The 26357-nt window shown below is 50.7% G+C and overlaps 1 protein-coding gene across 6 annotated transcripts in view; it reads left to right on the forward strand.

The window, feature by feature from the left end:
• Acacb (acetyl-CoA carboxylase beta) overlaps nucleotides 1-26357 on the forward strand; it is a 98927-nt gene that overhangs the window by 14219 nt on the left and 58351 nt on the right. For 5 of the 6 annotated variants that reach the window (XM_052755066.1, XM_052755067.1, XM_052755068.1 and 2 more), the window contains exons 2-12: nucleotides 4740-4872; nucleotides 8945-9083; nucleotides 10031-10140; nucleotides 10297-10378; nucleotides 11166-11264; nucleotides 13808-13917; nucleotides 14036-14146; nucleotides 17109-17318; nucleotides 17557-17727; nucleotides 21800-21961; nucleotides 24666-24829. In XM_052755066.1, coding sequence (XP_052611026.1) covers nucleotides 4740-4872; nucleotides 8945-9083; nucleotides 10031-10140; nucleotides 10297-10378; nucleotides 11166-11264; nucleotides 13808-13917; nucleotides 14036-14146; nucleotides 17109-17318; nucleotides 17557-17727; nucleotides 21800-21961; nucleotides 24666-24829 — 1491 coding nt within the window. Of the gene's footprint in view, nucleotides 1-4713; nucleotides 4873-8944; nucleotides 9084-10030; nucleotides 10141-10296; nucleotides 10379-11165; nucleotides 11265-13807; nucleotides 13918-14035; nucleotides 14147-17108; nucleotides 17319-17556; nucleotides 17728-21799; nucleotides 21962-24665; nucleotides 24830-26357 lie in introns of those variants that run through there. The other variant, XM_052755071.1, reaches the window with a different exon arrangement.

Here is a 26357-nt window from a genome sequence, read left to right on the forward strand (position 1 = left end):
AGCTGATCCCTGAACAGAAAGTCACTCACTCAGGAGGATGGTTCTAGGCCAGTCAGGTTTCCCAGCTGGAGCTCTGATGGTGCTTGGGGCTGCCCTGTGCATTGTAGGGGGCTGAGCAACATCTCTGATTTCAACCTGTTAGGTACCACGCTCCCTGAGTCGTGACAACCAAGAAGGTATTGTCACATATCCCCCTGGGGAGCAGAAATGCTCTGCTCGACAGCTCCCATGCCCACACTCTTATTTCCAAGGTGATGCAGGATTTATCTTTGCACCCTAATCAATCTTTCCTGCCTCAATATTAAATTCTGAGGTTAGATAGGGTTGGATTACCCACCCAGCTCTGCTGCTGGTCAGCTGTGTGACTTGAGCCTCCCTGAACCTCTGTCTCCTTATTGAGAACAGACGTCAGCCTCTCATACACAGAGTGGTAAGAAGTCTTACCGCGAGAAGGTCCAGGCCATTGTACGCCCTTGACTACATTGATTTCCTCCCAGGACAGCACTGCCTGGCCTTGTACTCCAGCAGCTGGCTGGGCTGGCACCTCTGGTGTTGATTGCTACTCGAAGCCGTTTCCAAAGCCACCGTGGAACATTTCAGCCCTCACCCTTGTCCTTCTGTGTAAGGTCAGGGCTTAGCGTTGGGCCAGAGCACAGCACTTAGGAAGTTCTCCTTCAGTTGGCTCAAGTGCCAGGGGAAGGTCGTCTGTCTGGAGCCAGCATTGGTAGGCCTCCAGTATTGTCAAAAAAGAATCAAAATAACCCTGTGCCTGGAGATGGCGCCTGGAACAAGGCCACCCCTGCAGCCTTGCCTGTTTCCTTGATGGTATTCAGGGATGCTCACGGCCTGCCTGATGAAGGGATTCCGTCACCAGCCTAAAATCAAAGTGATGTCACAGATGGTTCTGGGCCTCAAATGGAGTTTTTCTTTATGTGGCGTTTCCATCGACTCACAGGAGCTGGAAGGTTTGTGTGTCTGTGGGAGGGGTCAGGCTTTCTGACGCAGGATGATGTCAGCCTGTCAGGGAAGGTCCAGGAGAATAGAGTTCAGATGGGGGCTTCATGGAGTGGGCTCAGTGAGTGCTTGCTGCTCCTGTTAGTTAAGGAGCAGGTGGACTGTGATTTTTCTGGTGTGGTTATTAATTCGGTGTGCACCACATGTCACACTGAGCCCTTTTCTTTCCCTCTGCTGATGATCTGGACAGCCTCTTTTTTTTTTTTTTTTTTTTTTTTTTGAAACAGGGTTTCTCTGTGTAGTTTTGGAGACTTTCCTGGAACTCACTCTGTAGCCCAGGCTGGCCTCGAACTCACAGAGATCCGCCTGCCTCTACCTCCCGAGTGCTGGGATTAAAGGCATGTGCCACCATCCCCTGGCTTTGGACAGCCTCTCTTAATCTTAGGTAAATGTGCAGCCCTACTGAATGAGGTGCGTGTTATTGTCCTCATGTCCCTGTGGGAAACCTGAGTGCTTCAAGGGACAGTGGAATGGCTATGGCTTTGGAAACAACAGATGTCATTCAGGAGAGGAGTGCTTGAAGCAGGAGCCACGACTGTCTTCACTGGGGTCAGCAGGCCATCGTGTGTCAAGGAACAGGATGCTCCAAGGAGAGGACATTTGGGTTGGGGACATGGCTCAGTCAGTATTGCAAGTTTGGGGACCTGGGTTTGATTCCCCCAAAGCCATTTAAAAATCAGTATCAAGGCTGGGAGGCAGAAGCGGGAGGATGTGTGGAATTTGCAGTCAGCCATTGCAGCCTAATTGGCGAGCTCCAGGTCAGTGGGAGACTGTCTCAGAGGAAGTGGACGGTGTTCTGGAGGATTGGCACCCAAGGCCCTCTACCGGCCTCCACATGCGTGTGCACACATACCCTGCACCCACAGGAGCACACATGAATACACATGCTCTATGAAAACCAAAAGAGAACATTCACGGACCCCCAAACAAACCCTGGGATGTTGAAAATGTAAGGGCCAAAATGAATAGTTTTGGTGCGGGGATGGTTAGGAGAGAAGAAGGCTGAGGACGTCGCCCAGAAGATAGAAGAAAATGAATCACCTCATGGGCTAGCTGCAGAACTTCAACAAAATATATAATGTGGTGGGCTAGCCTCTGAACTTCAACATCCAAACTTCAGAGTATAATAGGGAGGAATAAGACGTAAGGAGATAACTGGGCTGCGGTGGTGCACGCCTTTAATCCCAGCACTTGGGAAGCATAGCCAGGTGGATCTCTGTGAGTTCGAGGCCAGCCTGGTCTACAGAGTGAGTTCCAGGACAGGCTCCAAAACTACACAGAGAAACCCTGTCTCGAAAAACAAAAAACAAAAAATGAACAAACAAAAAAAAAAGAGGTAAGGAGATATTTGAAGATAGAGTCCAGTGTGTTAATTTTTGGTTTATAGAAGGTGGGCTTTGGGGGTCTCTCTCAGAGTCCTACCATAGCATGTGAGGCTCAGGTCCCATTCCTGGCACCGTGAAGAAACAAGACACCAGATAGAGAGGCCTGGCAAGTCCGCAGCCTGACTGACAGAAACAGAAGTGTTTGTGCACACCATGACACCATCAAATACAGGGGACAGAAGAACACGGAAGCTTCCAAATGTGGAAAAACAAGGCCACTGACCAAAGGTCAGAGATTAAAACCCACCAACCAAACAAAGAAACAAACAAACCAAACAGCAAGAAAAAACCACCCGGAGGCCCTGACACCACCACAGCCGAGGCTCCCCAGACTCCGGAGAAAGTTCTCCTTCCTACAGCTCAGCACAGATCAATGATGGGGTTGAGCCCAAGGGCAGAAGGAAAACAGTTGCCTGACATGCAAAGCAGCCGAACATTTACCCTCCCTTCCACAGCTTTCTTAGAAAGCTCCTTGAGAATTTCTTCCATGGGAACCATAGGGAACTGTAGACGGAAATGTCTCCTGTCCTGCCTTGCCCAGCAGCTGCTTATAAAATAATCGCTCAGAGGCTTATATTAATTATGAACTGTATGGCCTATGGCTTCAGCTTCTGGCTAGCTAGCTCTTTCATCATATATTAACCCATTCCTATTGATCTGTATGTTGCCACATGGCTGTGGTGTGACCGGTCTGCTGACATCTTGTTGCTCCTTTGGTGGCGGCGGCTCACGTCTCCCTCGACTCCACCCTTTTCCTCTCTGTATCTCTCTTGGATTTCCCACCTGGATGTAAGCTTTCTTGCCATAGGCCAACACAGCTTTATTTATTATCCAATGGGAGCCACACATGCTCACAGCATAAAAGAAAGACATCCCACAGCAGGAGACACCAGGGACAGCAGCAATGACCACAGCAGAGCATCCAACGTGTGGTCAGGACCCTGGTGGTGGTGATCAGGAAGCCAAGGGGACCTGGGAGTCGGGTGTGTGTGTGTGTGTCAGTGGGTCGATGATGTCATCATTGCGCACTGCTGTTAAACACACTGTCTTGTTGACCATGTGAAGCTATTAGTGGATACATGCCAGCAAAACAAGGGAGTGCTCCCAGAAAGAGGGAGCCCACTGGTCACCCCAAATTAGAATCTCACTCTGAGGAAAGGCAGAAGGAAGGACGGACATCCATGGTGCCAGTCGGGTGAACGAAGAGGCAAGCCTCCATGAGGGATGGCACTGAGGAGTTAGCCTCCTATCTGAGCATCTTTGAGGAGAGTGGGATGGACCAACAAGGAACACCAAGTGAAGGTTAAAAAAAAAACCTGCGCCAGGCGGTGGTGGTGCACACCTTTAATCCCAGCACTCCGGAGGCAGAGGTAGGTGGATCTCTGAGTTCGAGGCCAGTCTGGTCTACAGAGTGAGTTCCAGGATAGCCAGGGCTGCACAGAGAAACCCTGTCTGAAAAAAACGAGCAAAAACAACAACAAAAATCATCTGCTCCAGAAGAAAATAAAGAACAAATGACCGTGGTGTCTCCCTGCCCGCATCTATGAAACGAGCAGGCTGAACGAAGCATTGCTGTGCAGGAGACTGGAGAGGGGCCTGGACAGAGCAGCTGTGTGACGGCTAAGCCTCCTGTCTGGAGATGGGAAGGCCACAGGCGGCATCTCCGACGGACAGCTCAGGATAGTGTGTGTGTGTGTGTGTGTGTGTGTGTGTGTGTGTGTGTGTGTGTGTGCATATGCATATGCGCGCGCCAAATGATGCTGCTTCAGTCAGCAAACAGCCTCATATGTGATGATCAGTTGGTGGTGATCCTACCCCTGCTCTGTGGGGTGGCCCAGGCCTTGCAGGTCCCTGCTATTCATGAGGCTGATGCAGGAGGGTCTCAGTGCTGGGCTAGCGTGGGTTATATAGACACTGTTCCAAAAAAGAGATTGCAGACCTGTGATGTGGCTTTCCTAAGTCGGGTGAGCACGTGCTAGGTGTCCCCACAGTGTCAGCTAACTACACTTCACTCAGAAAGCATCTCTGCCACTCAGCAGCGGTGTCTGTATGTACAGGTGGTGTAGGACCTTGAAGATGTGCAACGCCAGAGTCACCAGCGATTTCCTTTCATGGGGTTACGGAGGAGTGAGGCAGGGGCCTCCGCGGTATTGTGATGTGCTTTATGTTTTAATTATATGTATTTGTTTAGTGTGTGTGTGTGTGTGTGTGTGTGTGCATCCTATACACACACACACACTCTCTCTGGACACTGGTTTTGCCCTCCTAGGCCCAGGCTCCAACCGTACCCTGGAGGCCCCAGGCTTCCTCTTTCATGGCTCCTGTCTTTCCCCTGCGCAGGCCCAGCATGTCTGGACTCCACCTGGTGAAGAGAGGCCGTGAACATAAAAAACTGGACCTGCACAGAGATTTCACCGTAGCGTCCCCAGCTGAGTTTGTCACCCGCTTTGGAGGCAATAGGGTCATCGAGAAGGTGAGTCCTGTGGGCTGCCGGGGTGGGGGGGGGTGGGGGGTGGGGGGTGGGGGGATGGGGGGTGGGGGGGTGGGGGGGGTGGGGGGGGTGGGGGGGGTGGGGGGTGGGGGGTGGGGGGTGGGGGGGGTGGGTAGGCTCCTTGCCTTGGTTGGAGGCTTCAGACTCTTCTTCACACTTCAGAGGGAGGGTAAGCCAACACTTGGGACACTTGCTTGAGTCTTGGGTACTTGACTTCGGGAACTTTTCATCCCTTCTCCCAAGCATGGGTGTATTACCCCATTCCTCAGAAGGGGAGACTGAGGCCCTGGGCTTGGTCAGGAGACGCCTGGGTGTTATATTGCGGGTGTGGGTTCACGTAAGTCCGTGGAATGAAGACCCAGAGGCACACACCTAAGGATGATTTTTAGCCTTTCCAGCTGCAGGGGTATCAGTCTCTCTGGACTGAGTCACTGTCCCTTAGCAAAGGGCCTTTTTATTGTTATCCAATTCACACCTTTTTTTAAAAGAGATTTATTTATTTATTATGTATACAGAGAAGGGTGCCAGATCTCATTACAGATGGTTGTGAGCCACCATGTGGTTGCTGGGAGTTGAACTCAGGACCTCTGGAAGAGCAGTTGGTGCTCTTAACCTCTGAGCCATCTCTGCAGCCCCCCCAATTTACACCTTAGCAAGTCAATTTCTGTATACCAAAACCTCTAATCTAAGCTCCCCAAAGAGACAGTGCCAAATGCAAATACTCCGTTAAGGGAATACTTCAGTTTTCCGGTTCTCCCCCAACCAAGTTTTGCATAGGCTTTGCACCTTTGGAAACTCTCAGACAAGATTCACACATTTCAAAGGGAAGGTACTGGAGACAAAAGGTAGCAGTCACAAAAGGCAGATTAGAGTTAGGTGCTAACACTCTGGAATCAAACCATCTGCAGCTCTGCAAGAGCTCTCTCTCTGCACCTGGGTGCTTTGGGGTGTGTGTGGCTGCTTCCTGGGCCGGTGGTAGGAAAAGCATAGACTCCTCGCCCGCACCCCCACCCCCTCTGAGATGAGCCTTCCTAGAGGACAAGAGACCATGCTCTATAGTGACATCATGGATGGGCTGCAGCAGAGTGAATGTTGCCATGTGTGATGTGTATCCATGACCCTAATTAGCCCTATCAGTTAAAACCAGGAGTCAGATACTGGGGTGATAACTTGAAAGATCAGAGAAGCAGAGCAGCAGCCACTAGAGGCTTCTTATCTCTATGAATCCTCAGACCCAATGGGGGCTGAGATTCTGTCTCCACCTGCCTTATATTCCTGTCTCCACCTCCTGATTGTGCTGGGATCCAAGGTGTGAGCCTCCCAAGTGCTGGGATCCAAGGTGTGAGCCTCCCAAGTTCTGGGATCCAAGGTGTGAGCCTCCCAAGTTCTGGGATCCAAGGTGTGAGCCTCCCAAGTTCTGGGATCCAAGGTGTGAGCCTCCCAAGTTCTGGGATCCAAGGTGTGAGCCTCCCAAGTACTGGGATCAAAGGTGTGAACCTCTCAAGTTCTGGGATCCAAGGTGTGAGCCTCCCAAGTACTGGGATCAAAAGTGTGAGCCTCCCAAGTGCTGGGATCAAAGGTGTGAGCCACCACCTGGCCTCTATGGTTAACTAGTGACTAGCTCTGCCCTCTGGTCTGCAGGCAAGCTTTATTTGTCAGAACACAAACAAAATGTCACATAACAGTGATGTTTCACCTGGTCCCTACTCCTCCTCCTCACAAAGCAGGTCCCTACCATATGGTTATTTCTGCGATGTCCATGACAAGCTATGATCCAGAGGTGGGACACTGGCTGTCCAAGGTTATAGCTTAGTAAGTGGAGCTGAGGTTCATCACTTTACAAATAAGGAGAGTGAGGTGCTGAGAGGAGAGATAGCTGAACCTAACTAGCTGGTTCCTCCATCTTGCTCCAAACACTCAGATCTAGAGTCTCTTGGGAAAGATCTAGAAATGGCATTTATTTTTTTTGAGACAGGGTTTTGTGTATCCCAGGTTGGCCTCAAACCCCAAGGATGAACTTGAACTTCTGATGATCCCACCTCCGCCTCCCAAGTGTGTGCCGAGATACCCAGTCTGTGCAGCACTGGCCATTGAACCCAGGCTCTGGGCATGCTCAGCAGCAGCCCTCTGCTCACTGATTTATACCCTCCATTCCTCACTTCTAGACACTGCATTTTGGACTCACTGGGAGACTTATTTTGCAGCCAGCCTCACTGTGGCTGGTGTTGCATTCTCAGAGCGTCAAAGCTAGCCTCGGGTAGCCTTCACCCAGAGCTCTTTCACTTTCAGACTTAGTAGCTGACAGCAGCCCTCAGTGCTGGAGTCTCATGGGAGTTGTCTGGGGATGAGAGCTAAAAGCTATGCCCCCCACGGGGCTCCCAGAGTGTGCCCTGTCCTACCACCCCCAGCCCTTCCCTCAGGACCGAGCCTTGCATTAGCAATGAGAAAGCCACAGCTCAGGTGTCCTCAGTCCTTCCTCGGTGATGTCCTCACAGGGTTAGCGGGCTGTGCAGCTGAGTCAGGAGCCTTGGCCAGTCACAGGTGTGAACTTACTGTAAGACAGATGCCATCACATCCCAAACCTCCGAGACGCTGGCCCTCAGCAGCATGGCTAGGACTGTATAGCGGTGGAAAAGAACACAGGATGGAATTGCTCCATGAGCCAGAGCTTGAGATCACAGACCCAATTGCTTTTTAAATTTTATATTATTTATTTATTTTGAGACAGGGTCTTATTATGTAGTCATGCTATCCATGACCTTGAAATTCTTCTCCTTCAGCTTCTAAACCATTGGGATTTTAGGCATATGACTGGATTCTGTCTTTTTTTTTTTTTTTTTTGAGACAGGGTCTCTCTGGGTTGCCCTATCTATCCTGGAACTCACTTTGTAGACCAAGCTGGCCTCAAACTCACAGAGGTCTGTCTACCTCTGCCTCCCGAGTGCTGGGATTAAAGGTGTGAATTATGCCTGGCTCAAGTGACTTACGTATTTTTATTTCATGTGTATGAGGGTTTAGTCTGCCTGCGTATGTGTATATGCACCATGTGTATGCAGTTTGCACAGAGACCAGAAGAGGGCAGTAGATCTCAAGGGACCTAGTTATATAAGAGCTGCCTCATGGGTGCTGAGAATTGAACCTGGGTCCTCTGAAAGAGCAGCCAGTGCCTTTAACCACTGAGACATCTCTCTAGGCCTGAGACATTCTAATTAATTAATTGTCCTTCTTTAGTGCTGGAGGATCAAACTTTGTTAGGTAAATGCTGTACCTCTGAGCTGTACCCTCAGCCCCATATATTATGTGTGTGTATGTATGGTTATTGTTAAAGGTTGTTTTTGTGGGACCATCATACACAGCTCTGCTTCCTCCCACATCACTCCCTCCCCTCCATCCCTGCCTTCAACTCTTCTTGTATCCCCCTCTCCCAAATTCATGACCTCTTCTTTAATTATTATTGTTTTACACACACACACACACACACACACACACACACGCATATAATTTATTTATTGAGACAGGATCTCATGATGTAGCCTTGACGAGCCTGGATCTTGCTCTGTAGACCAGGTTAGTCTTGAACTCACAGAGATCCTCCTGTCTCTGCCTTCTGAGTGCTGGGAGGATCATTTTTTAAAAACCAAATCTGAGCCTTACAGTTGGAGAGATCTGGATTTGAGCCCATGCTCCGACACTCTGGCCGTGTGACCCTGAGGAAGTATCTTAGCTCCTCTGAGTTTTAGTGTCTTTTTAGTCTCCAGATAGGGCAATGGTAAAACTCCCTTCCAAGGGCGGTTGTGAGGGTGAAATGAAACAGAGCAGGTGAGACACTCGTCACTGCAGCCTGGCGTGTACTGAGCACCCAGAGACGTCAGCGGGAATGACAGCAGGCCACCCAGGGCACCCTTGCCATCCCAGTCCGTCCTCCTGCCTACCCACCCGCTCCCTCCGTCCTCCCTGTGTGTGAGCACCAGCTGTGTGGGACCGTGTCGGGTGCTCTGGGTTCCCTGTGCAGGTGCCACTAAAGGTCCTGGCTCTTCCCTGGTGTCCCCGTCAGGTCCTCATCGCCAACAACGGCATCGCTGCGGTCAAGTGTATGCGCTCCATCCGCCGCTGGGCCTATGAGATGTTCCGTAACGAACGTGCCATCCGCTTTGTGGTCATGGTGACCCCTGAGGACCTTAAGGCCAATGCAGGTACCTGAACCCCAGGCCGTGGCCATCTCTGTCTGCCCTCCCCTCCGCCACCCTGCTCAGGCAGGTCCATCCTGGGCCCCAGAGCTGTAGGATCTCCTTCACTAGCTCATGGATGTTTTTGCTTTTGTTTTTGTTCTTTTTTGTTTTGATTTTGTTTTTGTTTTTGAGACAGCGTTTCTCTGTGTAGCCCTGGCTGTCCTGGAACTCGCTCTGTAGACCAGGCTGGCCTCGAACTCAGAGATCCTCCTGCCTCTGCCTCCTGAGTGCTGGGATTAAAGGTGTGCGTCACCACCACCCTGCTATGTTTATGCACTTTTATACACGATAGGAAAAAAAAAACTGTAGGTCTTGAGTACTTGCTTGGCGTTCATGAAGCCCTAGGCATGGTGTATATTCCTGCCATTCCAGTGCTTGGGAGGTGGAGGTGGGAAGCTCAGACGTTCAAAGTTCATTCTCAGCCTTATAGAGTTTGAGGCTAGCCTGGGCTACAAGAGACCCAGTCTTCAAACAAACAAATACCGTATTTAATGGCAGAGTGTTAAGACAAACCTTTAGTAGAAAGAACGCCCATCCTGACCTTTTCCCTTTAACTCTACTGCACAGCTATTGGAATAGAACTAAAATTCTTGGTTTTCTTCCCTTTTTTTTGTTTGTTTGTTTACTTGTTTGTTTTGAGACAGGGTTTCTCTGTGTAGTTTTGGTGCCTGCCCTGGATCTCGCTCTGTAGACCAGGCTGGCCTCAAACTCAGAGATCCGCCTGGCTCTGTCTCCCGAGTGCTGGGATTAAAAGCGTGCGCCACCACCGCCTGGCTGATTTTCTTCCGTTTTTTGTCCACATCATCCATGGTCGCCATGGGCTCTTCATGGGAAGAATGTGTCACACCTCGCTGTTCTGTGTATGACCTGTCTGTCCCCGGTTCTCCCCTCTCTCTCCGGTTTAACTGCAGAGTACATCAAAATGGCGGATCAGTACGTTCCCGTCCCAGGGGGGCCCAATAACAACAACTACGCCAACGTGGAGCTGATTGTAGACATTGCTAAGCGAATCCCTGTGCAGGTGATGGTTGGCAGCTCTCAAAGGTGGCCACAGGGGGTGGGGACGGTGATGCCCCTTGCTACAGTTCGTGATGGCCTGGTGGGACACAGCTGAGCGTTGGGTGCCGTGGCAGGCAGGGTCTTGCAGGATCTCTGTTCACCCTCTCTGTGTTTGCAGGCCGTGTGGGCTGGCTGGGGCCATGCGTCGGAAAACCCCAAACTTCCAGAGCTGCTGTGCAAGCATGAGATTGCTTTCCTAGGTAGCGTGTGCCCTCTGTCCGATGCGTGGGGGTTGGGTGGTGCCAGATCAGGGTCTCTGTCCCCGACTGTTCTTCACAGTGGAGATCGGTTGGCTTCCTTATGAAGGGCAGGGGTGGGAGGCCGTGAGTGAGTGGACCAGGCTATGGCAGCAGGACCCACTGCCTTGGTTATTGCAATGGGGTGATGCTGTGGCCAGCAATGCCCTCTGCTGGTGTTTCTGTTGGTGTTAAGGTACCAGCCAAGCTGGCCCAGGGCTCACATTTCTGAGAGGGCCATATCTCTGGGCTGCTTTTTTCAGGACCAAAGCCCCTTACTTTTTGTTAGATAAGATGATACTTTGTTTGATGGCATCTGTGGGTCTCAGGATTTTTGTTTGTGGATGTGTTGGTCATCTCTGTATGCACACAGGCAGTCCCTCTGTCCTCAGGACCCCCACAGACACCAATGCCCCTTCTATGAAAAGGCACGATCGTTACACACGCTATGTGTTGAGTTATCTCCAGGCTCCTTATAACCTGGTTCAGAGACCATGCTGGGTTCTATAATATTAATTAGGTAATCAAGACAAGGAAAAAAGTCTGTGCAAATTCAGTACAGATGCAATTAAAAATCTTTCCTGTCTGTGGTCATTGTATACTCCATGCTGGATTTGGAGTGGAGCAGAGCTGAGTGTCCCATCAAAGATAAAGAACTCGGTGAGGGATGCTGGCTGCACAAGACCGAGAGCTCACCAGCTCTGCCTCTCCGCGGCTGACCCTATTCTGCTGTCCTTTCCTGACCCTGCAGGTCCCCCCAGTGAGGCCATGTGGGCCCTGGGAGATAAGATCGCCTCCACCATCGTAGCCCAGACGTTGCAGATCCCAACCCTGCCCTGGAGCGGAAGCGGTAAGGGAGCCAGACCTGAAAAATTTTAGACCAGATAAGAATGTGACTTCACTGTAGCGGACTTAGAAAATGTGAGAGGTGTGAAAATGGGACACGCTTGTGGTGTCTCATGTCTGTAATCCCAGCACTGGGGAGGCTGGGGCTGCACACAGTTCAGGCCAGTCTGGGCTACAGTGTGAGGCCCTGGTTCAAAAACACCACCACACACACACACACACACACACACACCAACACACACACACCCCAACACACACCCCAACACACACACACACCCCCAACACACACCCCAACACACACACCAACACACACACACACACACCAACACACACACATCCCAACACACACACACCCCAACACACACCCCAACACACACACACACACACACACACCCCAACACACACACCAACACATACACACCCCAACACACACCCCAACACACACACACACCAACACACACCCCCCAACACACACCCCAACACATACACACCCCAACACACACACCAACACACACACACATACACACACACACCAACACACACACATACCAACACACATGTACACACACCAACGCACATGCACACACACACCAACACACACACTAGCACACATACATACACACACACAAGAAAAGGAAAACGAAGGCCGAGCCCTTCATGATCCAGGGTTGAGCACTAACTGGGTCTCTCTCAGCTGCTTTCTTTAAAAACCAGATGTGAGCTGCAGAGGTGGTTCAGCAAGTTTAAGCACTTGCTGCCCGAGCCTGACACCCCTGAGCTAGATCCCCAGAACCCCCAGAAAGCAGCACGTGATGGTGCACACTATAACCTCGGCAGGCCTGTGTGGAGTGGGAAATGGAGACAGAACCGTCTGGAAGCTCGAGGGCCAGCTAGCCTGGGGTGCACAGTGGCAGGAACAGTGGGAGAGGCCCTCCCTTGGGAAGGCGGGAAGAGAGAAACTTGACCTTTACAGGCAGTCTGTGGCATGTACCATATACACACCCACACTCACATTACATACAGACGCACAGACACAGACTTGCACACACACACATTCGCTTAGACACACACGGACACACACATATTCACACACAAACAGACAAAGCCATGCACACACTTCATATACGTAGAGACACACACAGACACAGACAGACATGCATACACACACAGATGCACACATACATCACATACATACAGACCCACAAACATGCGCACGCACACACAGTCACACACAGACAGGTACACACATTCACACAAACGAATAGTAAACAAAATTAAAAGCTAAAAAGATGTTAAATTGACTACTTTGTAATTTCTTTTGCAATCATGGCCATCTTTCTGTCCCAGTAAATAGACTTCCTGCCATTTAAGATGCCCGTGTGCTGTCACTTTTCTGTCTGTGGTCCTGGGACTGGAACCCATGGCCTTGCACACGTGACACACTCTGCTCCCAAGCTTCTCCCTGACTCTTTTGTGTTGGTTTTGAGATGATCTCTGGGTCTCTCAGGTTGTCCTAGAACTCATCATCATCCTCCTGCTTCAGCCTCCGAGTAGCTGGGGCCACAGGCGTGTGCCCCACACCTGGAGCCTGTGCCGGACTTTGTCGAGTGGGGCACACGCCTGTGCTGTGATTTACTGCAGATTTACAGCTTAGGCCATTTCTTCATTTGTTCTGCAATTTAAAAAATAGTCAAAGGAGAAGGGGGCTTTCACAGTCCTACAGCTAAATATATGTGATTTTAATCATCTTTGGGTAAAAGCCCCAAAGTAGAACTTCTAGGGCAGATTAAAAAAAAAAAAAAAGGAAAAACGTGTCAAGGTTTTCCTATTTCGTTCGACTTTTTTTCCCTCTAAAGACTGAAAATGTTCCAGTTTGGGAAATGTATTTGTTTACTCTTTGCCTGGTTTTGGATAGCAGTGATCCCTGAGAAAAAGAGTGATTCCCTAGGGTAGAGAGGGGGCGCTTTCTAGATTCCGGTTCATATTGCTCCGTGTGTTTCTTTTTAAAGATCTTAAAAATTATTATTTGTCTCTGTGTGTGTGTATGTGTGTATGTGTGTGTGTATGTGTATGTCTATGTACGCATGTGTGTATACATGTGTGTGGTGTGTGTGTGTATGGTGTGTGTGTATGTGTATGTCTATGTACACATGTGTGTATACATGTGTGTGGTGTGTGTGTGTATGGTGTGTGTGTATGTGTATGTCTATGTACGCATGTGTGTATACATGTGTGTGGTGTGTGTGTGTGTGTATGCATGTGGTGTGTGTATGTGTGCACCATGTGTGTGCGGTGCCTTCGGAGGCCAGAAGAGGCTGTCAGACCCTTTGGAGCTGGAGTTAGCGGCTGCTGTGGGCTGCCTGACTCGGGTGCTGGGAAGAGATCTTCTGGAAGAGCAGCGAGTGCTGCTGACCGCTGAACGCTCTCCATCCCTTGTATATGTTCCTTAAGCTTTGATTCCCATTCAGGATCCTGAAACGCGTAGGTGTGGCTGCTGGGCTGTGCTCCTGCGGTCCTCAGGAGAACACAACTCTTTGTCCCCCTCAGGTCTCACCGTGGAGTGGACGGAGGACAGCAGGCAGCAGGGTAAATGCATCAGCGTCCCAGAAGACGTCTATGAACGAGGCTGCGTGAAAGATGTGGAGGAAGGCTTGGAGGTAGCTGCCGAGTGCGCAGGGCCAGCGTGGTGACCGCGGGCCAGCGTGACACAGCCTTCCCTACACCCTGGTGTTGGACTTGTCCCATTTAAAGGGCCTGTTTGTCTTCTTCCCTCAGGCGGCAGAGAAAGTTGGGTTTCCACTGATGATCAAAGCCTCCGAAGGCGGCGGAGGAAAAGGCATCCGCAAGGCTGAGAGTGCGGAGGACTTCCCGATGCTCTTCAGACAAGTGCGTGCTCTCCCCTGCGCCCTTCCCTGCCTCTGCCTCAGTCCAGTCATTAGCAATACCCTCCTAAGTGGGGACAGCATGTGCAGGAGCTGGGTCTACAGAGCTGGTTTTTGTTGTTGGTTATTTAAGTGTTGTGTGTGAGTGTGAGCCTGTGAGTGTCAGGTTGAGGGAGTGTCAGAGTTGTCTGTCCTCCACATGTTCGTGACAGGTGCTCATATCGTTTTTGCTGCTGCACACGATAGGCTAGTTGGCCCGTGAGTTTCCAGAGGTGCCCCTGTCCCACCTCCTGTCTCTGTAGGTAGAAAGCTCACAGATACACACACTGCTATGTATTCGGGTTCTGGGGATTTGAACTCAGTTCTCCATACTACTGAGACATCCCCCCAGGGTACTCCCCTCCCACTTTCTCTCTCTCTCTGAGTGGTAGCGGTGCTGGGGTGGGAACCCAAGGGCTCACACTTCTAAACAAGCTCTCTCAGTGTGGCCACTGAGCCACACACCCACTTTGTGTGGTCCCTTGAAGCAAATGTTCACATCATGGCTCACAGAGGCCCGTGGCTCCTGCTGGCCTTTGCAGCATCCCTTCAGATGGGCGGAGGCTTGCCTTAGAGGGTCTCCGAAATGGTCACCTGTTTGCTTAGGGTATTTTGTAAATCTTACGGTTTGGGGTTTATGTTTTTAAGCGTCTGGATGTTCGGTTTCCGTGTGGGCGTGGCTCCTGTGTTTGTAGCTAGCCTCCTCCCTCTGTTAACCCCGCCTTTCATCACAGTGCGTTCAAGACTTATACTACCAGGCTGCAGGCATGTAGCAAAGTGTGTGTGTGTGTGTGTGTGTGTGTGTGTGTGTGTGTGTGTGTGTTGGCTTTTCTTTTTTTTTTTGTTTTTTGGTTTTTCGAGACAGGGTTTCTCTGTGTAGCTTTGCGCCTCTCCTGGAACTCACTTGGTAGCCTAGGCTGGCCTCGAACTCACAGAGATCCGCCTGGCTCTGCCTCCCAAGTGCTGGGATTAAAGGCGTGCGCCACCACCGCCCGGCTGTGTTGGCTTTTCTAGACAGAGTTTCTCTGTGTGGCGCTGGCTGTCCTGGAACTCGCTCTGTAGACCAGGCTGGCCTCGAACTCACAGAGATCTGCCTGCCTCTGCCTCCCGAGTGCTCGGGTTAAAGGCGTGTGCCACCATGCCTGGCAACAACACCCCTCTTGCTGGCAGAGTACCAGAGTGATTCAAGACACCACATGGGCATGTGGTGTGTGTGGCATGTGTGGCATGTGTGGTGTGTGTGTGTGTGTGGCATGTATGGTGTGTGTGGCATGTGTGTGTGTCTTCTGGTCTCTCTTACAAAGCCACCAGGATTCAACCAGAGGCTCTAGCCTGATGACCTTACACACTTCTGATCACCTCCAAAAGGCCTGACCCCCAGACGCCACAGTTGTATTAAATTTCCTTCCTACCCTTTTATTTCCTCACGTGGGGATTAAGCTCCAACGTTAGCCCTGGAGGGAAAACCACATTCTGACATATCAGTGACATAGAGTGTCACTCATGGTGGGGCATTTGCCTAGCAAGCACAAAACTCCTGGCTCCACCCCAGCCCTACCCACTCACCTACCAGCCCACACATTCCCACACTCACCCACCCACACCCACCTACACTCATACACACATACTCACCTACACTTACCACTCACACACACACACATACTCATACATACTCACACTCACCTACACCACCCACATTTGCCCACCCACACTCACACACACCCCATGATGTGGTATCACACACACCATGCCATGGTATTTGATGTACCTTGCTTTTTTTTTCCGTTCTGAATTATTTCTTCAATAGAGACCTTTGAAGAGCCAGCATGATGGTGCACACCTTTAACCAGGAGGCAGAGGCAGGTGCATCTCTGTGAATGCAGGACTAGCCTGGTCTACATAGTGAGTCTAAGGCTAGTTAGAGCTACAGTGAGACTCTGTCTCAGACAACAACAAAAGCCCTCTGGAGAAAGACTCAGTTAAGCCCGTACACTTCTCATGCCCTGACAAATATACTTTGAGAACCTGCTAGAAAGGGTTTCTTGTGGTCCTGCTCTCAGAGTGTGAGTGCCGTATCCTGATATCGGATTCACTGCCATGTTGTGTCTGCTGGGTAAGCAGCCTTAGGAAGAGCTTCTAGAAACTTTGAGCATCAGAGGGGATGGTTCCCATCTGCTCTTCCATCACCCAGGTTCCCCAGCCCAGAGGTGGATGTGGGGGTGTTTTGTCTAAAGAAATATTCTATATGTTATTGCATGTGCAGGGGAAAGGTAGCTTGCAACCCCACTCCTACCCCTCTGTGGATCGCTATTCGACAGATAAAGTTGCGTGTGTTTAAACTGTTCCGCGTGGTGTTCCGTCCTTCATATATTTGCTGGGGTGATTCTCAAAGATCCAGCACCTCACATGCTTATGTGTGCTTGGGAAGCATGCTTGAGACTCCTTTGAGCAGATTTCAAGTGCACAATACATTAATTATTACACCATGCCGTGTGCTACACCCCCAGAAAACTAAACTCAGGGAGTGGATTTTCATTGTTGTTTGTCTTGTGTTTTGCTGCGTAGCTGAGGCTAGTCTTGAATTCCCCATGTAGTTCAGGCTGGCCCTAAACTTTTGACAGCCTTCCTGCTTCAGCCTCTTGGGTCCTGAGGTTACAGGTACAGACCACCACGTTCCACTTCGTGTGACACCCTTAGTGTAGGATTGTTGGGGAAATGGTACCCTTTTAACAGCATTTGACTTAAAAACAATGAGAAAGGATAGCATGTGTCTGTTGGAGGAAAAAAGAAAGTGAGGAATGCGTAGTGGCTGGGAGGATCCCCTACCCATATCATTGCTATTCTTTAGTGTTTCCTTCTGAGAACTTGCAGAAGCTTCCAGAGCTGGAGTATCCCGGGATCAGCCATCACCTGTGCTTCCCCGACAGGTGCAGAGTGAGATCCCGGGCTCGCCTATCTTTCTCATGAAGCTGGCCCAGAATGCGAGGCACCTGGAGGTCCAGGTCCTGGCAGATCAGTATGGAAACGCCGTCTCGCTGTTTGGACGCGACTGCTCCATCCAGAGGCGGCACCAGAAGATTATCGAGGAGGCGCCAGCCACCATTGCCGCTCCAGCTGTGTTTGAGTTCATGGAACAGGTGCCTTTGCCAGACCTGGGCTTGGGGCAGCTCAGAAGAAACGGGTTATAGCGATGGTAGCTGCAAGGTGTGGATGTGGCAGGGAGCCCATCCCGGGGATCTCAGCATCGCACAGATGTGTTCATCACTGGTCAGGACTCCCAAGGGGCAGCTCCCCAGAGTGCACTTGGGGAGGGAATGGTGGCTGCCACTCACCCAAGAGCTGCTGGAAGCCCTTGGCTTCTGTCTGTCTCTGCAGTGTGCTGTCCTCCTGGCCAAGACCGTGGGTTACGTGAGTGCTGGGACGGTGGAATACCTCTACAGCCAGGACGGCAGCTTCCATTTCTTGGAGCTGAACCCACGCTTGCAAGTGGAGCATCCGTGCACTGAAATGATCGCAGATGTCAATCTGCCCGCCGCACAGTTGCAGGTGAGGAGGACCTGGGCGGATGGCTACTCGCCCACCTCTGCTTTTTACATAAAAGGAGGAAGATTTTCTTTTTCACTTGGCCTAGAGTCACACTGTTTCGTAGGGAGAATGATCCACCGGTCATGCTTTGGGCTTTGAAGGTTTTTTTTTTTTTTTTTAAGATTTATTTATTATGTATGCAGGGTTCTGTCTGCATGTACGCCTGCCTACACGCCAGAAGAGGGCGCCAGATCTCATTACAGATGGCTGTGAGCCACCATGTGGTTGCTGGGAGTTGAATTTAGGACCTCTGGAAGAGCAGCCAGTGCTCTTAACCGCCAAGCCATCTCTCCAATCCCTGAAGGGGTTTATTAAGTGTACAGCAAATGGGAGAGGGATAAAGCAGCGAGGAGCAGGGTGGTGGAAGGGGGTTAGATCAGTCACATGGGCCATCAGGCAGAACACACTGAGGAAGCCTGGGACCCAAACAATCTGCTGGAGCATTTGGCTAGGAGGGTCCTGGGCAGAACATCTCCTCCCAGCCGAGGCAGTTGGGAACAGTGTTAACACCAGTGTGAGCAGCAGCCCAGGCCTTTCTGTGTCACAGTGTGAGCAGCAGCCCAGGCCTTTCTGTGTCACAGTGTGAGCAGCAGCCCGGGCCTTTCTTCTGTGTCACAGTGTGAGCAGCAGCCCAGGCCTTTCTGTGTCACAGTGTGAACAGCAGCCCGGGCCTTTCTGTGTCACAGTGTGAGCAGCAGCTGAGGCCTTTCTGTGTCACAGTGTGAACAGCAGCCCGGGCCTTTCTGTGTCACAGTGTGAGCAGCAGCCCGGGCCTTTCTTCTGTGTCACAGTGTGAACAGCAGCCCGGGCCTTTCTGTGTCACAGTGTGAGCAGCAGCCCAGGCCTTTCTGTGTCACAGTGTGAGCAGCAGCCCAGGCCTTTCTTCTGTGTCACAGTGTGAGCAGCAGCCCAGGCCTTTCTTCTGTGTCACAGTGTGAGCAGCAGCCCAGGCCTTTCTGTGTCACAGTGTGAGCAGCAGCCCAGGCCTTTCTGTGTCACACTGTGAGCAGCAGCCCAGGCCTTTCTGTGTCACAGTGTGAGCAGCAGCCCAGGCCTTTCTGTGTCACAGTGTGAGCAGCAGCCCAGGCCTTTCTTCTGTGTCACAGTGTGAGCAGCAGCCCAGGCCTTTCTTCTGTGTCACAGTGTGAGCAGCAGCCCAGGCCTTTCTGTGTCACAGTGTGAGCAGCAGCCCAGGCCTTTCTGTGTCACAGTGTGAGCAGCAACTGATGCTCCTGCTTTGGGAAGGTGGCTGGCAATGACCGACCTCCCGACTGTGCTCAAAGACACTGATTTGCTTCCACTCTTTACTTTCCTCCTGTTCTCAAGGACATGGTGACCTCACTCTTGGATGTGGTGGTGACCTCACTCTTGGATGTGGTGGTGACCTCACTCTTGGATGTGGTGGTGACCTCACTCTTGGATGTGGTGGTGACCTCACTCTTGGATGTGGTGGTGACCTCACTCTTGGATGTGGTGGTGACCTCACTCTTGGATGTGGTGGTGACCTCACTCTTGGATGTGGTGGTGACCTCACTCTTGGATGTGGTGACCTCACTCTTGGATGTGGTGACCTCACTCTTGGATGTGGTGGTGACCTCACTCTTGGATGTGGTGGTGACCTCACTCTTGGATGTGGTGGTGATCTCACTCTTGGATGTGGTGACCTCACTCTTGGATGTGGTGACCTCACTCAAGCTGTTCTGTTTTCTATTCCCTTTTCACAGGGCCGGCTTTTCCCGGACAAGGGTTTGAGAAGACATTCTTTTTTTTTTTTTTTTTTTTTTTTGGTTTTTCGAGACAGGGTTTCTCTGTGTAGCTTTGCGCCTTTCCTGGAACTCACTTGGTAGTCCAGGCTGGCCTCGAACTCACAGAGATCCGCCTGGCTCTGCCTCCCGAGTGCTGGGATTAAAGGCGTGCGCCACCACCGCCCGGCTGAGAAGACATTCTTAGGATAGCATTAGGGGTGGTGACTGTCCCTCCAGAGCTGGCCTCTCAGTTAGCTTTAACAGCACATGGCAATTCATTGATGTAATGTATATTACACAAATTTTGAGAGCATGTGACCCACAGCTAAGGACTCCTTTGTTAATGAGAGTTCTTACATTTTTGGTTTTTTTTAATTTTTTTTATTTTTTTTTCCAGAGCTGAGGACCGAACCCAGGGCCTTGCACTTGCTAGGCAAGCGCTCTACCACTGAGCTAAATCCCCAACCCCTCTTACATTTTTAAAATCAATGCCTCTTCCCTCTGTTCTCCCCTCCTTCCCTGTTTATACATTGTTGTTTTTTGAAAGATTTTTTTTAAAAAAGCATTATTTATTTTTATTTGTGTGTATTTTCATGAGTTTATGTGCACCAACCACATGTGTACAGGTGCTCTTGGAGGCCTGAGGTCATCAGATCCTCTGGAGCTGGAGTTAGAAGCATCATGAGTCTCCTGATGTGGGTGCTGGGCATTTAGACAAAAAGGGGGAAATGTTGTAGAATATTATTTTAAGATGTGTTACATTTGTTTGTGCTATGGAACATTTGTTTAATCAGGGAAGGACTTCGTGATCACAGGGGCCATGATGGGGCCTTGAGATAGAAGAGTACAGTATGAGGGGACCTTGTGGGGGTATGGGGAAGAGGGAGGGGTAGGGGGAGGAAGAGAGAGAGAGGGGGAGGGAGGGGAGGAGGGGGAGAGAGACAGAGAGAGAGCCTTCCCTTGAAGAGATACCTTGTCTGCAGCCATGACACCTTGAATCTCCAAAGCTAAGCGTGTCTGGGCCTGGTTAGTGCAGAGTTTGTCCTGGCCTAGCCTACATGCCAAGGAGCCAGGTACTGGATAGGAACGTAAATTTATCACGAGGCTTTGGGGAGGGGCCGCAAGGCCCCAAAACAGCATAGTTTCTTACCTGAGTTGGAGGTGTGTGGCCTGACTTCTGAGAGACCGAGAGGCAGAGAGGGTTATGAAGCCACAGGATGGACTGAACCTTTGTGACCAGTCTCCCAATACTGCTGTATAAAGGCACAAGGTGTCTGGAACAATGTCACAATGTACTTGTTGCCCATGGGAAATACAGCATCGGGACAGTGTTTAATCGATACACTATCTATATTAAACGTTTCTAATTGTTCCAATAGTTCCTTTTTTTTTTTTTTTTTTTTTTTTTTTGACAGGGTTTCTCTGTGTAGTTTTGGTGCCTTTAGACCAGGCTGGCCTCGAACTCACAGAGATCCACCTGCCTCTGCCTCCTGAGTGCTGCTGGGATTAAAGGCCTGCACCACTGTGCCCAGCCCAATATGATGGCAGTTTTTATTTTGTTTTTACAAATGCTGACCAACTCAGATGTACATTCCCTTTCAGTGTTGTGTGTCCTCTTAAGTCTGGAACATTCCCTGGTCTTTTCCTTTTCATTCTTTTTGAGGGGTGCTGGTCATGGAACCCAGGGCCTCATGTGACCTTGGTGATTTTTTTGGAAGACATTGATTGATTTTTATGTGTGTGAATGCGAGCATGCCATGTCATGCCATGTCAGAGGATGTTTTATAGGCTCTCTCCTTCCACCAGGTGGGGTCTGGTATTGAACTCAGGTCGTTAGACTTGGCAGCAGTCACCTTTATCTGCTGAGCCGTCTCACCCGCCCGACATCAGTGCTGTTGAGCATTCAGGCTGAATGTCCCTCAGTTTGCATTTGCTTGATTATTTCTTCCTGGTTTGATTCACACTAGAATTTTTTTTTTTGTTTCGAGACAGGGTTTCTCTGTGTAGCTTTGCACCTTTCCTGGATCTCCCTCTGTAGACCAGGCTGGCCTCGAACTCACAGAGATCTGCCTGCCTCTGCCTCCCGAGTGCTGGGATTAAAGGCGTGTGCCGCCGCCGCCGCCGCCGCCGCCGCCGCCGCCGCCGCCGCCGCCGCCGCCGCCGCTTCTGTAGCTCCAAGAGGCTAGCCTCTGACTTAAGCACAGATTTGCTCCTGGAGTGATGTTGCCCTCCAGGTTTCAGGGTGGGATCCTAGCAGACTGACCTGTGGGATGGGTTTCTCCTTTTAGATCGCCATGGGCGTGCCCCTGCACCGGCTGAAGGACATACGACTTCTGTATGGCGAATCCCCCTGGGGAGTGACCCCCATTTCTTTTGAGACCCCTCTGAGCCCGCCCATTGCCCGAGGTCACGTCATTGCGGCCAGGATCACCAGTGAAAACCCGGATGAGGCAAGTGAGGGGCCCCTGTGTTTCCATTAACCGTAGACTCCCAGGGAAGAAGGGTGGGCCCCTGATCTTTGCCCTGGAGAGGGGGAGGGAGGGCACCAGCACCCAGGCTTCTCAGTATACACAAGAAGCTGAGTGTGGGAGCTACGTGTCATGGCTTTGGGTTTCAGGAAAGCCCTCACTCACATGACCTCACGGTGCGGGTATATATATTACGGCCTGCTGGGGTCAACAAAGCCCATTCCCGACTCTCCATCTCTCCATGCAGTTTTCATCTTTGGCGTGTGCAGCCAGATCTGGAGCCAAAGTTCTTGGATGTCTGGCTCTGTGTGCTTTTTGCTGTGGTCTAGTCTTTAGGGAGCCTGTGGGAGGTCCCCCTGGGGCTTGTTCTTACTGGGGTCTTGAAAGCGAATTGGCTGGCATAATTGCTTACACATCTTCTGGCTGCTCATTCTTCTGGGACTCACCAGTCTGCTCTGGTTTCATTGTTGTGTTTTACTTTATTTTTTATTTTTATTTATTAATTTTTTTGAGACAGGGTTTCTCTGTATAGACTTGGCTATTCTGTAGACCAGGCTGACCTCAAATTCACAAGAGATCTGTCTGCCTCTGCCTCCCAAGTGCTGGGATTAAAGGTGTGCACCACCACTGCCTGGCCCTTATTTTATTTTTTAATGAAAGATTTTTTGTTTATGTTTTATGACAGGGTTTTTCTATAACAGCCCTGGCTGTCCTGGATCTCACTCTGTAGCCCAAGCTGGCCTCAAACTCACAGAGATCTGCCTGATTTTGCTTCCTGAGTGCTGGGATTAAAGGCATGCACCACCATGCCCAGCGTCAAAGATATTTTTAATTGGGCACACTAGTGGGTTATCATTTGATGTTTCTATTCATGTCAATATACATCAGTGTTCAATGTTTAAATCATACTGTGTCTGAGGAACCTGGGGTGAGCCCCCATTTTTCTTGTTTGGATCTCTGTCTACAAACACCAGATGTGGTAGACAGCCGGGTGGGATGTTAGCCACACCCCCAGTACCACATCTTCACTTTTTTAAAAAGAAACTTTTTAATACTTATTTATTGTTTGTATGCATGGGAACCACAGTGAGCATGTGGAGGTCAGGGTGACTTGTGAAAGTCAGTTCTTTCCGTCTACCTGTGGAGTCTGGGCTTCGAACTCAAGTCATTATGCTTTGCCCTAACCTTCTTTACCCACTGAGCCATCTAGCAGGCCTTTCTTTTTACCTTCACATTTCTTTTCTGTTTCTTTTGTCTCTGCTTCCTGAGTGCTGGTCTTAAAGGCATGTACTCCCGTACCCAGCTCACTCAAAATTAAAAAACAATTATGTGTTTTTATTTATTGTGTATGAGTGTTTTTGCCTGAACGCATGTCTGTGCCCCATGTATGTGCCTGGTACCCGAGGAGGCCAGAAGAGGGCATCGCATCCCCTGAACTGGAGTCACACATGCTTACGAGCAGCCACGTTGGCACTGGGAACTGAATCCGGGTTCCCTGCAGGAGCAGCCAGAGCTTCTCACCACTGAGCTGCCTCTCCAGCCCCTTACCTAAACTGGGGTCATTGAAAATGTCCAGTGTCCCCAAGCTGAGTGGACCTCCTCCCAGGGCGGCTCTCACCGTGTTCAGCCTGTTCACACCGAGACATCCCAACCCCGACTCTTTGTCATTGCTCTTTTACATTTTCTTAAAAGATGTTTTGAGGAAGGTTTTCATGTAACCCAGGCTGGTGTCTAGTTCACTATGTAGCCAAGGTGATCTTGAACTCTTGATCTTCCTGTGATCTTCCTGTGCCACCTCCCACGTGTACCATTATGCCTGGCTCTTTTGCAGTCGTGTGTGTGTGTGTGTGTGTGTGTGTGTGTGTGTGTGTGTGTGGGTGTGTGTGTGTGTGTGTGTGCGCACATGCATGTGGAGGTCAGAGGACATCCTCTAGCATCATTCCTCAGGGGCCACTCACCTTTTTTTTTTTTTTTAATCAATCTATCTATCTATCTATCTATCTATCTATCTATCTATCTATCTATCTATCTATCTATCTATCTATCTATTTTGTCTTCAAGACAGAGTTTCTCCGTGTAGTTTTGGTGCCTGTCCTGAATCTCGCTTTGTAGACCAGGCTGGGCTCGAACTCACACAGATCCGCTTGGCTCTGCCTCCTGAGTGCTGGGATTAAAGGTGTACGCCACCACCACCCAGCCACCTTGTTTTTTTAAGACAGGGTCTCTCACTGGCTGGGAGCTCACAAGTTTGCTAAAGGCTAGGCTGAGCTGGCCAGTGAGCCCCAGGCATCTGCCTGTCTCTGCCCCACCAGTGCGGAGATCACGTGTGCATGATGCTTTTTTAATGTGAGTTGTGGGGATCAAACCCAGGCCCTCTTGCTTGCAAAGCCAGTGCTATTATGGAGTGGGTTATCTCCCTAACCAGGTGCTCGCCTGGACAGATTCACAGACACGCCCACAGATAGACACGCCCACAGACAAGTTCACAGATAGCCACGCCCACAGTTGTGGGTGTTGATTGTTGATGCCCCGCCCACAGATAGACACGCCCACAGCCATTGCCGGAGTTGTCTGTCTGTTGATGACCCTGAACTTTCGCTTGTGGTAGGCTTTCCCAGAACCAAATCACCACGAAGACACAATGTACTTGGAGTAACGCCTTCTTTTCTGTCTGTCTGGGCTCCAGGGTTTTAAGCCAAGCTCGGGGACAGTCCAGGAGCTGAACTTCCGCAGCAACAAGAACGTGTGGGGTTACTTCAGCGTGGCGGCTGCTGGAGGCTTGCACGAGTTCGCGGATTCGCAGTTCGGGCACTGCTTCTCCTGGGGCGAGAACCGTGAAGAGGCCATTTCGTCAGTATTTCCTGCTTGCTTCTCTTCCCTCTCTGCCTCTGTCTCCCCTTCCCTTCCTCCCTCCCTCTCTCCATCCCCGTCTCCCTCTTTTAAGAAACACTCAGAAATACTTGTATACAGGTCTGATCACCCGAGTTTGACCCTAGACCTCACAAGGCAGCTGATGTTCGAGAACAACGTCTCTTTGTTGGAGACTTGTGGATGGCAGAGAACTCACCAGGGCCACTGGGTCTTGAGCACGCAAGAGGTCTAGCCTCAAGGAGACACAAAGCTATTGAAAGGTGTCTCAGGGTGCCGAGGACTAGGCTCTGAGGAGGGCAGAGGCACCTTAGCATGTCAACCTCATAACTAATTCCATGTCCACACTGAGACTCGTTTCTTCTGGGGGTGTCCTGCTGCTCCCTGGTCCACCTCAAGCCCGTGACAGTGGCCTCTGTTCCCTGCCTAGTCAAATCCCGCCACAGTAGTTTCTTCAGACTGAGAAACTCATGTTAACCGAGGACTCCCCTGCTGCTCCTCTTTAAATCTTCCTGCCTTGACGTGGGCCCGGGAAGGTAAAACCCAGTTTGTGTTATAATTAAACATTCCCATGCAGGTAGTCACCCTCCAGAGTGACAAGAGCCCAGAGACATCAGGGACTGTTTCATTCAATAAAACATTAGACTCGGGGGCTGGAGAGATGGCTCAGTGGTTAAGAGCACTGGCTGTTCTTCCACAGGGCCTGGGTTCAGTTCCCGGCACCCACATGGCAGCTCACGGCTGTCCAGTTCCACGGTACCTGACAGCCTCACCAACATGCAGGCAAAACACCAATGCACATTAAAAAAATAAATAAAAAGCATTAGGCTGGCCTAATTGTTTAACCATGAATTAATTCAGTTCAGTTTGACAGCTGTGATGGTGGCACTCCTCCGTCAGCTTAGACTAATTCATTTTAATCACGTTCTGTGGCGAATTGAGGACTTTGGAGAGTATGGAGGGAGATTTGCGGCAAACCGGACTTAATTAACGGGAGGAGGTGGGCCCAGCGCGCTCCAGGTGAAAGCCCCCAGGCGAGTCTCGAACTGTGGTGCTGACTGCAGCAGACTCGGGAGGGAACTCCAGCCTTCGCAGCCGCCAGAGTCTGGGGGATGGGGGGGCGCGTGCCTCTGAGTCTGGGATTGGCTCTCTAGGAATCTGCTCACCCTAGTGCCTGTCCCAGAAACGTCCACTGCAGTCCCACAGCCTTGCAGCTTGCCAAGCTGCTGAGCCAGGGGCAGCAGACACCCCTGGGCAGAGCAGCCAGGAAACAGGCAGAAGTGGCTCTTCTGAGGACAGGAGATTAGGCCAAGGGGAGCCAGAGCCAGAGAGACACGCTCCTCTTTACATATCCAGACAATCGGTGATTAGACACTGGGAACTGCTTTACATGGAGCAAACCTCAAGTACTGCGGGCAGCAGGGTTACCCCCCCCCCCCCATTTTTCAGATGAGGTAACTGAGGCCCAGGTAGGTAAGTTACTCATGTGCGATCACCCAGCCAGTCCATG

Source organism: Peromyscus californicus, unplaced genomic scaffold (assembly GCF_007827085.1).
Source record: "Peromyscus californicus insignis strain IS unplaced genomic scaffold, ASM782708v3 Scaffold_2__1_contigs__length_46816999, whole genome shotgun sequence".
In the NCBI taxonomy this organism is placed as follows: Eukaryota; Metazoa; Chordata; class Mammalia; order Rodentia; family Cricetidae; genus Peromyscus; species Peromyscus californicus.